This window comes from Camelina sativa, chromosome 13 (assembly GCF_030686135.1).
Source record: "Camelina sativa cultivar CO46 ecotype springtype chromosome 13, ASM3068613v1".
Lineage (NCBI taxonomy): Eukaryota > Viridiplantae > Streptophyta > Magnoliopsida > Brassicales > Brassicaceae > Camelina > Camelina sativa.
The window spans coordinates 22,687,444-22,701,254 of NC_141892.1; the positions used below are offsets into that span (position 1 = coordinate 22,687,444).

Below are 13,811 nucleotides of genomic sequence, written 5' to 3' on the forward strand. Positions count from 1 at the left end.
TTCTTTGTCTACTATGGCTCAATTGGCACTCAACAAGGGCAAGGCCTCGTTGCTACGCACTAAAACAGTTAAGGTCTCCAACACTGTTCTGGCTCAAAGGATACAACAGTTCTCTCTGAATCTGATTGGGAGGCTGATGAATCCTTCTATCCAAAGGATGGAGTCCTTAGTGGCTAATCTCCCTAAGATATGGAAGTTGGAGGATAAGGTGGTGGGAGCAGACTTGGGACAAAGCATTTTTTCAGTTCAACTTTGATGAAGAGGCAGATCTTCAAGCGGTGTTGCAGAATGGTCCTTATCACTTTACATATAGTTGGATGGTGTCCTTGGTTAAGTGGGAGCCAATTATCTCTTCCACTTATCCCTCGGCTATCAATTTACGGGTGAAGGTTTCTGGGATTCCTATGCATCTTTGGGAGGTGGCTACTTTACAAGCTATTGGCAAGAAGATTGGTATTCTCCGTGAGATTGATGAGGAGTCTGGGAGCATTTGCGTAACGGTTAACGGTTTCAATCCTCTTTCATTTCAGTTGGTTGTGCCTTTTAATACTGGAGATGAGATTGTCGTTTCTCTGGATTATGAGAAGCTTTCAAGATATTGTGATCACTGTTCTCGCCTAACACATGAGGGGAGGGTTTGTCCAGAGTTACAAAAGGGTGTGGGTAACCATGTTGGGGATACTCATCATGATAAGAGGGTAGGTCAGCGTCAGCAACTTATGGCTAAACAAGTGACGTCTCATAGTGATGGTGGCTGGGAGAAGCCGAGGAAGTTTGCGAAAAGAGCCCTTGACTTTCATAAGCAGGAGGCGGGTTTTGGGGCTGGTGATTTTGGTGGCAACAGTTCTCGTCAGCAGGAGACACATCAGGCTCCGGTGTGGGGTCAAAGGAGGCAGTCTAGTGTGGAAACTAGTGATTTCGGGGGTAAGAGTGGGTTTCAGTCTGCTGGTGGGGAGTTCCTTGGTCATGGTGTTGCCTTCCATCTTAATAGAAAGGGTGGTGGTCCGGTGTGGCCCAAGCCGCTGTATAGGGCTAAGAGCACTAGTAGTGAGAGAAGGGACCAGGATATTGACTCTGTGGTTACAGAGGCTGCAACGTTGAATGGTTCTACAATGGATATGGATATGGGGGGTTCTAACAGGCAGGGGATGGTAAAGCGTTGGTGGTTTCAGATTTTGATGAAGAAACAGATGATCTGCTGGAGGAGGAGGAATATCCGGATGGTGATCCCATGGTGAAGGTGTATTCTGGGACGGGTAAGGGGAAAGATGTTCTAGTGAACCAAGGTTGTGCAGATGTTTCTATACAAGGTACTTCTCCTCCTCCCCCCCCCCCCCCCCCCCATTTGATTTGGTTTTGGGATCTGTTAGTAATGCTTTGGGTGGTGTTAATTTAGGGAAAAAGAGGTTTTTGCTACAAAAAGTGTTAGTAGATCTAGGAGAGTTGCATTGCATTTGGCTTCTCCTCGGAAACGTTTACTTGCTAAGGCCATGTCTAAATCTACAGGTGAAGGCCATAAACACAAGGTGGTGGGGAAACAGGGGAACAACACAATGAGTGGTAATCCAACAGGAGGTGGATGCCAAGTCAAGAAAGGGACAATGGCTCTCCCGAAACCACCGGCTCAAATGTGAAGGTTCTAAGTTGGAACTGTCAGGACATAGAGGCTGACCTGACAGAGGAGTCTTTGGGAGATTTATGGAAGAAGCATAGACCAGACATCTTATTTTTATCCGAAACAAAAAAATGTTTTTCTTATTGACAGAAATTTCAAAATAAGTTTGGTTATAAGAAATTGTATACCGTTGATCATCATGGGTCTAGGGGTGGTTTAGCCTTATTTTATAAGGATGAAATAAAAATTTCAATTTTTTATGAGAGTGATCGTATGATTGACACTCAAGCATTTTTTGGGCAACAAATGATTTTCCTATCTTTTGTGTATGGTGATCGTGTTACCCAACATAGACAGAAAATATGGGACAAATTAATGGATATTGGTTCTTTTCGTATTGATCCATGGTTTATGATCGGCGACTTTAACGGACTTGTGGGGAATCATGAGAAAACAGGTGGCGCTTTGCGTCCAACATCTTCCTTTGTGCCTTTTCAACCAATGCTTCGGCATTGTGGCATGTTAGAATTCCCTTGTTATGGAGAAGTATTATCTTGGAGAGGGAATCGTTGTAATAATCAGGCGGTTCGTTGTCGCTTAGATCGCGCGTTAGGTAATGAGGATTGGCACTCCTTTTTCCCACGCTCACAGGTTGATTATTTGGAGATGATTGGCTCTGATCATTCTCCAATCTTGGCTACGTGTCTAAAATCAGTTTTCCGACGAAATAGGCAGTTTCGGTTTGATAAACATTGGTTAGGGAAGGATGGATTAACAGGGGCAGTCAAGTCAGGGTGGAACCGTACAAATAATTTCCGGACACCGGTCTTTATGGATAAATTAAAAAATTGTCGGAATTCAATTTCTTGGTGGCGTAAAAATAATATTCCTACTGGGCCCTCACTTATTTCTTCCCTGAAGGCGGCTCTGCAGGAGGCGAAGATGGATGATATGATTTCTCAGGCGGAAATACGGAGTATTGAAAGTAAATTAAAAGAGGCTTATCGTGATGAGAAATTGTATTTGCAGCAGAAAAGTAGGAAATTATGGCTACGAGTTGGCGATAAGAATACAAAATTTTTCCATGCTTCTACCAAGCAGCGGAGGGTGAGAAATAGAATTGATGGTTTGTTCGGTCCTGATAACATTTGGGAGGAATCCACCTCGGGTATGGAGAATATTGCTTCAAAGTATTTCGAGGATCTTTTCACGAGATCAGATGTGCAGGGTATTTCTAAAATGATTCAGAAGATTTCTCCCATCATTACAGATAGGATGAATAGGGATCTGATCAGAGAGATTTCTGAGTCGGAAGTTGGGAAAGCTCTGTTTGCTATGCATCCGGAGAAAACACCAGGTCCTGATGGTATGACGGCTCTGTTTTTTCAACGGTTTTGGTCCTCATTAAAGGGGGATTTGGTGGCTCTGGTTAAAGAGTTTTTTCGTGCGGGTTGTTTTTATCCTCGCTTAATTGAGACAAATATTTGTCTAATTCCAAAGGTTGAGAGACCTCAGCGGATGGCGGAGTTTCGGCCGATTAGTCTCTGTAATGTTAGCTATAAGATTATTTCTAAACTCCTGTGTTTTCGGTTGAAAAGGTTTTTGCCTTCTCTTGCCACAAAAACCCAATCGGCCTTTGTCTCTGGTTGATTAATAACAGATAATATTCTAGTTGCCCAGGAAATGTTTCATGGGTTAAATACTACTCAACGATGTAGATCAGAATTTCTAGCTTTCAAAACGGATATGAGTAAGGCATATGATCATGTTGAATGAGATTTTCTGGAAGCGGTCATGGTTCGGATGGGTTTTGATAACAAATGGATTTCCTGGATTATGTGGTGTGTCTCCTCTGTCTCGTATAGAGTTCTTCTTAATGGTCAACCTCATGGTGCTATTTTACCAAAGAGGGGTTTGCGTCAGGGGGACCCCCTTGTTTATACTTTGCACAGAGGTGTTGATTGCCAATGTCAAAAAGGCTGAACGGGATAAGAAGATTACTGGCATTACTCTGGCTCGGGAATGCCCCACCATTTCGCATTTGCTGTTTGCGGATGATAGCTTGTTCTTCTGTAAAGCCGAGGCGACAGAATGTCAAACCGTTATGGAGATAATAGGTAATTATGGTAGAGCTTCGGGGCAAGAGGTTAATCTGGCGAATTCTTCCATTATGTTTGGCAAGAGGGTTCCGCCTGATATTAGAATTCAGTTAAAATCTGTTATTGGTATTTCTACGGAAGGCGGTATGGGTTCTTATTTGGATATTCCTGAGAATCTACAGGGCTCGAAAACTAAGGTTTTCATATATGTTAATGATCGTCTTGATGATCGTGTGAATGGTTGGTCTGCAAAATATTTAACGAAAGGGGGCAAGGAAGTTATGATTAAATCAGTTGCGTTGGCCCTCCCAACCCATGTTATGTCATGTTATAAACTGCCGCATGAGCTGACTTCTAAGCTCACAAGTGCCATTGCAAGGTTCTGGTGGAAGTCTAATGACAAAGCATGGGGATTACATTGGGTAGCTTGGGACAAATTGTGTACGGATAAATGTGACGGAAGGTTGGGTTTCCGTGCCCTAGAGCAGTTTAATGATGTGATGCTTGCTAAACAGTATTGGCGGTTAATTCACTACCCAACGTCCTTAATGGCTAGGGTAATGCGAGGTCGATATTTTAGGAATAAACATCCCCTTATGGCTAAAAAACCATACTCCCCGTCTTTTACTTGGCGGAGTATTTACTCAACAAAAGGTTTGGTGGAACATGGGGCAAGAGTGGTGATAGGCTCTGGCTGTAATACTTCTGTATGGAGAGACCCTTGGATATCGGATAATCCACCGAGGCCAGCTTCGGGTCGTGGGAAGGTGTTACACCCTAATTTAATGGTTAATCATTTAATTAACCCAATTACTAAGGATTGGTATTTGCCTATTCTCGAGGAGTTCATGGATCCATAGGAAATCCCGATAATTTTGAGTATGACGGTCAGTCAGTCTTTTAAATCAGATAGGTTAATTTGGCATTACACAAAATCTATGAAATATACGGTAAAATCGGGCTATCGGCTTGCACGAGATTTAAAAAAGGAAGTTGAGTATTGACCATCGTGTATGGCCCTTCGAGCACAAGCCTGGAAACTTGAAGTTCCCCCAAAGGTTCAACATTTTTTCTGACAGATTGCTTCCGGTTCTCTACCAGTGCTGGAGCGGATTGCTTATCGGGGTGTGCGGTGTGATACCATCTGCAAGCGATGTGATTCTGTGGTTGAGACTATTAATCATGCTCTCTTTGAGTGTCCTCACTCGCGTAGGATATGGGAGTTGTCTCCAGTTTTGCTACTTCCTAATGGATTTCCCTATGGTTCAGTATATTCGAATTTAGATTTTATTTTCTGGCGGGCGTCTTCTCAGACGAGAGTTTTGAACATTTGTTATCGCCTACCTGGGATTTTATGGTCATTTTGGAAGGTTAGGAATAAAAAAAATTTTGAGGGATCGACGGTTGAGCCAATTGATGTTATTAATCAAGCGACTAATGATAAATTATTATGGGAGGAGGCTAAAGCTTTCTGCTTGGGAGTCCAGGATCCTCCGGACCCTTCCGATATCATGCCACCCTCTTCCCGTTGTCAGATTGATGGATCTTGGAAGGGATCGGATCGTTATATGGGGTTGGGTTGGTGGTATTGCAATGGTGAGGATTCGACATTACTTTTGGGAGCACGTTGCATTAGACGAAGCCCTTCACCCCTTCATTCGGAGTTACAAGCACTGATATGGGCGATGGAGTCTCTACAGAATGCTGGTATTTTTTGCCAGGCCTATGAGACGGATTGTGCGGAGTTGGTGGCGATGGTGCATGATCCAGATGAATGACCTGTTTTCTCCAATCTTCTAGATGATTTCAGCCACTCCAAATCAGTTCTTCCCGCCTTCTCCCTCACCAGGATCCAGCGTACGTCGAATGTTAGAGCCGACTGTCTTGCTCGTTCATCGAGATCTTTAGTTTCAGAAATATCTTTTGTAAACTCTTCTCCTCCGGTTTGGGCAACCAATCTTGGAGTTATTTTCTAATTTAATGTTTGGTTGACAAAAAAAAAATAAAGTTACGGTTGTGATAAAAAAGTTAGTGAAGATTTTATAAATCGTAAAAACAAAATAGAATAAATATATTCTTGTAAAGTAGATTACTTTTTTTTTAACAAAAGTAAACTATTAATATTTTTATGAAATAATACTAAATAAAAAAACCAAAAATAATTAAAGATTTGGTAAACAAAGAGTAAAGAAATTTAAAAGAAAATTAGTGAATAATTTACAAATTGTATAAATTAAAATAAATATATTCTTGTAAGATGGAATACTTATTTTTTACCAAAATAAACTATATAGAGTATTGCTATGAAATAATACTAAATAATACAAACCGAAAATAGTTAAAAATTTGGTAGAAGATAAAAGAAATGAACACTTTTCTAAATAAATAAATTTATATTTAAAAAATCAAACTTAAATTAATGTAAAATACACATATCGCAATAATAAATCGCTAAATGTCACTAGGCAAAGTTAGAAAAAACATTATCATATTATATAAGATATATATTTTAACTGATTATATTTTACATAAGTGAAAATTAAACATATCGATTGACTCATGGTTTATTGTAGTTTATTGAATTGGGCTCACAAGCGCAGTATTGGGCATCATAGGTAAGGTTTCTTATTGCACCGAACGCATTTGAAAACAAATTTATAAATAGAATTCTAAAAGACAAAAACATTGGGACTTTTTTCAATTTAGCCCATAATATTCGAAGTTGCAAGTTTTCAGTTCTCTCTCTCATTCTCTGCTACTGTTACGTTTACACGCACATTATTCTATTAAATCTGGATGATCTGATAGACTGACACAACATAAACAGTCAACACTATTACAACGACTTCGTATTCTGGTCATATTCTAGTTACAAATTTTCTTTTAAGACAATTATCATGGATCACATTCACACGACTTGTACGTACGTACATACCAATTAGACAATTTCCAATCTTCATATATATATATATTGGTTAAAGGTTTGTTTGAATAAATTATGAAAGTCTTACATGAGAAGTGAGAACTATAAACAACTACTATTTTACATGAGAGGACGTAGAATGAGACATGATCTCAAGTTTTCAACTATATAAACAACAAGGTCAGTTAATTGATTCTTTTCCAACATCAAAAAGCAAAAGATCCAGAAAAACATATACTAAGATTAGGTTTTAGAGAGTTTGCTGTGTTTATAAATTTCTTTTCTACCTTTTCTTTGTAAACAAACCAAAAAGCAGTAGTGAAGAACTCAGAGACCCAAAAATCAAGAGTTCTTTCACATATTGGACAAAACCTGTACTTTGGGACTAAAAGCAGAGACAAAAGGTTGTTGTCTCTCCATTACTGTAATAACAAAGCTTCCTCCTCCTTCTTCATAACTTCGAGCTGTCTTTTCGCATACTTGGTGATGAGAATAGTTGTCACAACAGTTGCTACAAAACCAATAATGTTGAGAACAATCTGAAGAATCGAGATGCCTTTTTGTTCCACAGTGGATGCATCTGCCAATGTCCTTATAAGAATCCCTCTACAAACACCAAAACAACAACATCATCAGCATGCTAAAAACAAATGATTCCATTATCATCAAAATTGCAAGACAATTCCCACACTTACGTATAAAGTGCGACAAAAATCTCTGGCGCCATGCCCGCGAGGGAACCAGCTATGTAAGGACCGTACTTCACACGAGTTGCAACAGCGCAATAGTTATAAAGAGCAAAAGGGAATGGAGAAATCCGTATTAACGTTACAGCTCGAAACTGGTGAAACCAACTGCCTCCACCAGCAGCTCTCAACATTGCAGCTTGATCTGGATATTTCTCTAACCAACCCTGGCAACATAATCCGTTTTCAGCAATCATGTTGATGAAGAAGCCAATTACTCATGAGTACTTAAGAAAGAAACAGATACTTGAATTTTGTTGCAGAAGAGATAGCTGATGAAGTAAGGAAGTGATACACCAATAGCTACAGCTGGAAGAGTAAGGAGAAGACCATAGCCATAACCAAATGTAATCCCAGCCACCCACATTGATGGCGTAGTTGGAATAAGTATCACAGGGAATAAAGACACGGACGCAAACACAATGATACCACACACCGGGTGTGTAAATGTCTCCATCTCCCATTTTATGAGAGGGATTAGCTCCTGCAACCAAAGACAAATGGGATAAATCTCATAGTTAGCAACAGAGCCAATGATGTTACAAACTGGATTTGTTAAGAGAATCAGGTAATATAGCCACAGAACATCAAACTACAAATCTCAATTCTTCTTTAACTTTCATTATAGAGCAATTTGGGGACTCGGAACCTGAGCTAATAGGAGAGTACACAACTCCAAATCACATTAATCCTGAGCTAATAGCAGGGTAACACAGCACAACCCCAATCATATAAAGGAACCTACTTTATACACTAAAAGAGCAGATTGATCATTACAATATTGTGGGCAATTACATATGTTGAAACCCAATTGATAAAGAACAAAACTTTGAGAAGAACATCAAACCTTATCCATGATTAAAGGAGCGAGCCATTTGTAACCAGCGAGACACAAAGCAGTCAGAATCGTTAAGAAAAGACCAAGCTTGATCCAAAACCACACAGATCGTTTCTGTCCACAAGAAGAAGACGGTGATGATGATGATGAATCGTCTTCTTCTGATTCTTGTCGGTGTTCTTCAAACTCGTCATCACTAAGTTTAACGTAATTCCCTGATTTCTCAACTCTATCATCTTCAACTCTGACCCGAAATTCAGAAACCGCATCGTCTTCCTCGTGATAAGTCATCGAGTAGTAGTACTAACCTAGAAAACAGAGACGAACGACTCGATTCTCCGATGGTTATCGGAGAAGGAACGAGAGGACACGACACAGTGATGAAGAAAAACTCAAAAAACGAATCCTCAGAAACCTGAGGAAGAAGGAAGGATTGAGAGAAACGAATAGAGAAGATTTGTGTGATTTTTTTAGAAAAAGAGAAACAAGAAAAAATCCAAAGTTTTTGTTTATTTCCTTTTTGTTTGTTAAAGTGTCATGGCTAGCCTTGACGCAAGTTCCTTTCTTTAATTTATTTATTTTCCCATTTATATTGATTTTTTTGCTTTATTTTATTCAGTTTACGAAAAAATAATATAAATATACAAAATGGTTGAACTCACGGTTGACGTAAAATAATAAAATATTAGTTTGTTTGAAAAAAAACACCTGGATCATGTCGGTCGTGTGGATAATGTTATTTTGAAATTATTTTGGGCGTGTTAACAAAAAAAAAAAATTATTTTCTGTGTAATAATCCAATATCTTTGATTAAAAGGTATATAACTAAAGAAAATCAACTATTTAAAAGAATAATTTATTTTTTTTCTAATAATACTATACTAGATAAGGACTCACACGATGTGCAGGTTTAAAAACTGTATAGGAAAATAAATCCTAAACTTTAAACAATTTTTTGAAAATATATAAAGAATTTTTATTTTCTAAAATAAATATATAAATAATTTAAGTTATTGAATATTTGTATTTACCTTCGTATATTTATTTATATTTATATACTTTTAATTTATTATAACAATTATTACAATAATCTAAAGCTAAATTATATTCCGCTTAAACTTTTGCCAAATACTCATCATCAAATATTATTATTGTCAAATTTCAAAAACGTTTCACAACTTATTCACAAAATATTTTACATGCAACAAATTCATCAAAACAACATCTAATAAGTAACCACGTATAATTTTACTCTATGTTTTACCATTAAAAATATGTTCTTACACCCAAAATTGTTTTATTGTTAAAGTATGCTCTTTATCATCACCTATAAAATGTCTTCTAAACAAATTAAACAAATTTTATGTTGCTTTACTTTCACTTTGACATACTAATAGTTCTTATAATTATTAAAATTGTTTTAAGACATAATTTCTTTAACCATGAAGTTTTTTTAACTCCAAATATATTTTGGATGAACAACTGGTGAAAATTATCTACTCGATTACAATGATTATATTACTAACCCAATAAAAGTTGAGAAATTAAAAGAAAGTTAATATAATATAAGAAAAATAAAATTTGAAAATTATAATCAGGATAATATATATAAGTCTTAGATAATTCATATATACAAAATAGAAATTTTTTATATAATCCAAAGAATGACATATGTCATAATCGTGTTAATGATCAACGACCTATTTACTCTTCAGAAGTATTCAATTATACCAAAACAATTTAAAGCTATGACCTCGTCTCAAATATTCTCGAATCATAAATTCTCAACTTATTTTTACCTGAATCAAGAGTTCTCATATATTTCTTCATATACTTGGTTTAAACGGTTTACGAACCTAATCCGATAGAAAACCATATAAATCTGGTTTGAAACCAATTTTAAAATGGTATACCGTTCCAACTTCCCAAATTTGAAACCGCTTCTCAATTACTCGATCCGTCGATCACATCTCAAATCCATTGTTATTAAATATGACATTTGTTAAAAATCATTCAAAATCACTCACAATCTACCGTTATTCAATTAACAATTTGCAAAAATCATAACAAATCCACTGTTATTCAAAACCAAATTCTTTTTTTTTAGAAAAACATAATAGTGATTGTGAGAGACTTTGGATACATTTTTGTAAGGGAAATCCTATTTTGAAAAATCCCACCTTGGAGAATGGTTTTGTAGGATTGGTTTAAAAAAATATACAAATTATGATTTTGCTATAAAAACAAATTCTGGGCTCTCTCCCTCTATCTTATATATCTCTTCTTCTCTCTCGTTTACAGAAGTAATAGTGATTGTGACCAAATTCATTCACGGTGGAGTGTTGCTCTGTTTTGGTGTGAGAAAACAGAGTAACGTGACCAAATTCATTCACCACTTTGTAATTAACGTTTGTACGTAGTTAATGGTTGCTTACAAATTTTTTGTTTCTTTTGTATGGTTTTAGTTTCCAAGCTACAATGGGAGATATAGAAGATGTAAAAGCTAAAGGTCAATATAAACAATGGTCTGAGCCTGAACACAAGTTGTTATTGCGGCTCCTAGTGGATGGAGTCAATCAAATTGCCTGAACATAAGTTGTTTGTACCTTTCAATTTAAATCTTTGAGTTTATGCTATTCAGATCAAATTGCCAAAAATCTTTTTGTTATGTTATATTCTCGTTTATGGACTTAAGAATCTTCTTAAAAACCCATTAAAGTCTCACCAAATCTCATCAAATCACAATTTTTTTTTTTCATAAATGGAAAATAATAACAAATCCACCAAAGTACCTTAAAACTCACTAAATATCTCCTAAAATCCAAAAATTCATAAATCCTCCAAAATTCTATTTTGAATACACTCCCCCCCCTTAGAATAGGAATACATATATTCTTCTGTGTATATTAGGAAGCTTAGTTAATAGCCTCTAACGGCTACTTTGTACAAACTCTCCTTTATTAATCACGTGAATACAGTGACACCAATCATCGATTGGATTAACCTAATCAAACATGGTATCAGAGCTAGTGCTCTAACCAGCCGCCCCTCCTTTCTCTTTAGTCAAAAAAAAAAAAACTTAACGCTCTGTTTTTCTCCTTCTTCTTCTTCTTCTTCTTATTCTTCCCCACTCTGTTTTCTTCCTTCTCTTCTTCAACAATGGCGGCTCCTCCTTCTGCCTCTGATCGCTCTTTAAATCTCACTCAGATCAAGGCTCATATTCCCATTATTTTGGATATGAATCAAATGAACTACGACATATGGCGTGAATTGTTCGAAACTCATTGCCATAGTTTCAATGTTCTTGGCCATCTTAATGGCACATCGGTCTCTACAGGACCGACTGACACTCAATGGTCACAAATTGATGGCACCATCAAGATGTGGATCTATGGGACAATCTCTGAATCTCTTCTCAACACGGTGTTGAAGACGAAGTGCACTGCTCGCGAACTCTGGACCACCATCGAGAATCTGTTTCGTGACAACAAGGAGGCTCGTGCTATTCAGCTTGAGAATGAGCTTCGGAACCTCCAGATCGGTGATCTCTCCGTTCATGATTATTGCCAAAAAATGAAGTCTCTCTCTGATCTTCTTGCGAATGTCAATGCTCATGTCAGCGATCGTGATAGTGATGTGATAGTGATGGTCCTCTTTACGCTGTCTCGTCTCCGTCCTCTTCATCCTCTCCTCATGCTCTTCTCTCTACCGCTTCTGCTTCTACTTGGCATCGTCGCTTAGGCCATCCCGATCACTTTGTTTTCGCATTTTATCTTCTTCTGGTTTATTTGATTGTTCTCAAACAGATATTTCTGGTTTATGTCATGCATGTCAACTTGGCAAACATGTTCGCCAACCTTTTCAAACATCAAATTCTTCTGTTTCTGACATTTGGACTTCTCCTGTTTCTAGTGTGAGTGGCATCAAGTATTATGTTATTTTTCTCGACCAGTTCTCACATTTTGTTTGGATTTATCCTCTTCGTCAAAAGAGTGATGTTTTTGCGAAATTTTTACATTTTTTTAAACTATGTTACAACCCAAACATAGTGATGTTCGCACCAGGAGTCAGAGTGATATTACTAAACCTAAACAAATTTTCTCTCTTCATACTGCTCATATTTCCCCTCTTCCCCATTCTCATATTCACGCAGCTCGTGATCCTAATTGGAATGGGGCAATGTCAATGGAATATACATCTCAAAAAGCCGCGGGCACGTGGGATTTTTTTTCTCGTCCTGTGAACACTAACATTGTCTGTTCTATGTGGTTGTTTAGTCATAAATTTAATGCAGATGGCACCTTGTCTCGGTACAAAGCTCGGTTGGTCGCAAATGGCAAATCACAACAAGTGGGGGTCGATTGTGAAGAGACCTTCAGCCCTGTCATCAAACCAACAACCATTCGCACTGTCCTTGACCTTGCGGTTGCTCGTGACTGGCCTCTCCACCAACTCGACGTTAAGAACGCCTTCCTCCATGGCGACCTTGAGGAAACTGTCTACATGCACCAACCGCCCAGTTTTGTTGATCCAGAAAAACCCGACCATGTGTGCCTTCTTAAGAAATCGTTATACGGTCTCAAACAATCTCCGAGGGCTTGGTTTCACCGATTTGCTCAATATGCTATCAAAATGGGGTTCACGAACAGCAAAAGTGATGCTTCTCTCTTCGTTTATCGCCAAGGCAAAGACCTTGCCTATCTACTCTTATACGTAGATGACATTATCCTCACCGCCTCTTCCCCCGCTCTTATCAGGTCAATTCTCTCCTCTCTTAAGTCTGAATTTTTAATGACTGATTTTGGTTTCCTTCACTATTTTCTTGGCATTGCGGTACGCAAGGACAACAATGGACTATTTCTCAGCCAGCAAAATTACGCTGCGGATATTCTCCATCGTGCAAATATGTCCAACTGTAAACCGGTCTCGACTCCCATTGACACTTCGGCCAAACTCCCCGCTGCTGTCGGACATCCCGTCGCTGATCATTCCCTATACTGTAGCCTTGCCAGAGCCCTCCAATATCTCACTTTCACTAGGCCGGATATCGCTTATGCTGTTCAACAAATCTGTCTCTATATGCATGACCCTCGTGAGCCTCACTTCACTGCATTGAAATCCTTCGTTATCTTAAGGGAACCATCTCGGACGGCTTACACATCTCTCGCTCAACCACAACGACACTCACTGCCTATACTGACGCAGATTGGGCCGGCTGCCCTAACACACGACATTCCACCTCCGGTTTTACTGTCTTCCTTGGTGACAACCTCATCTCCTGGTCCTCTAAGCGGCAACCAACTATCTCATGTTCTAGTGCTGAGGCAGAGTATCGCGGTGTGGCCAACGTCGTCGCCGACACAATATGGATCCGCAACCTACTCCTTGAACTTCATTGCCCACTAAGTACTGCAACGCTTGTGTACTGTGATAATATAAGTGCAATATATCTCTCCACAAACCCGGTCCAACACCAACGCACCAAGCATATCGAGTTGGATATTTTGTTTGTTCGTGAACGTGTTGCCATGGGCCAGGTTCGAGTCTTTCATGTTCCTTCCTCCCATCAATATGCAGACATTTTCACCAA

At 38.4% G+C, this 13,811-nt stretch overlaps 4 protein-coding genes across 4 annotated transcripts; 3 read left to right on the forward strand and 1 right to left on the reverse strand.

Annotated features, from left to right (window-relative positions):
• The first annotated feature begins 3,380 nt into the window (after positions 1–3,380).
• LOC147929863 (uncharacterized) lies at positions 3,381–4,574 on the forward strand. Its single transcript, XM_087480759.1, has one exon. It carries the CDS (start codon positions 3,381–3,383, stop codon positions 4,572–4,574), a length of 1,194 nt encoding a protein of 397 aa, XP_087336885.1.
• A 21-nt stretch (positions 4,575–4,595) lies between these two features.
• Positions 4,596–5,492, forward strand: LOC147929864 (uncharacterized). The gene is made up of 3 exons (XM_087480760.1): positions 4,596–4,601; positions 4,794–4,982; positions 5,085–5,492. The coding sequence occupies exons 1-3, from the start codon at positions 4,596–4,598 to the stop codon at positions 5,490–5,492; spliced, it is 603 nt and encodes a 200-aa protein (XP_087336886.1).
• Positions 5,493–6,685: 1,193 nt separating this feature from the next.
• Positions 6,686–8,829, reverse strand: LOC104737208 (uncharacterized). The gene is made up of 4 exons (XM_010457319.3): positions 8,231–8,829; positions 7,631–7,867; positions 7,333–7,550; positions 6,686–7,243 (listed from the first exon to the last, which is right to left on the reverse strand). Exons 1-4 carry the CDS (start codon positions 8,510–8,512, stop codon positions 7,057–7,059), a joined length of 924 nt encoding a protein of 307 aa, XP_010455621.1. The 5' UTR covers positions 8,513–8,829; the 3' UTR covers positions 6,686–7,056.
• A 2,551-nt stretch (positions 8,830–11,380) lies between these two features.
• On the forward strand, positions 11,381–11,962 carry LOC147929865 (uncharacterized). The gene has a single exon (XM_087480761.1). The coding sequence runs from the start codon at positions 11,381–11,383 to the stop codon at positions 11,960–11,962; it is 582 nt and encodes a 193-aa protein (XP_087336887.1).
• Positions 11,963–13,811: the final 1,849 nt, after the last annotated feature.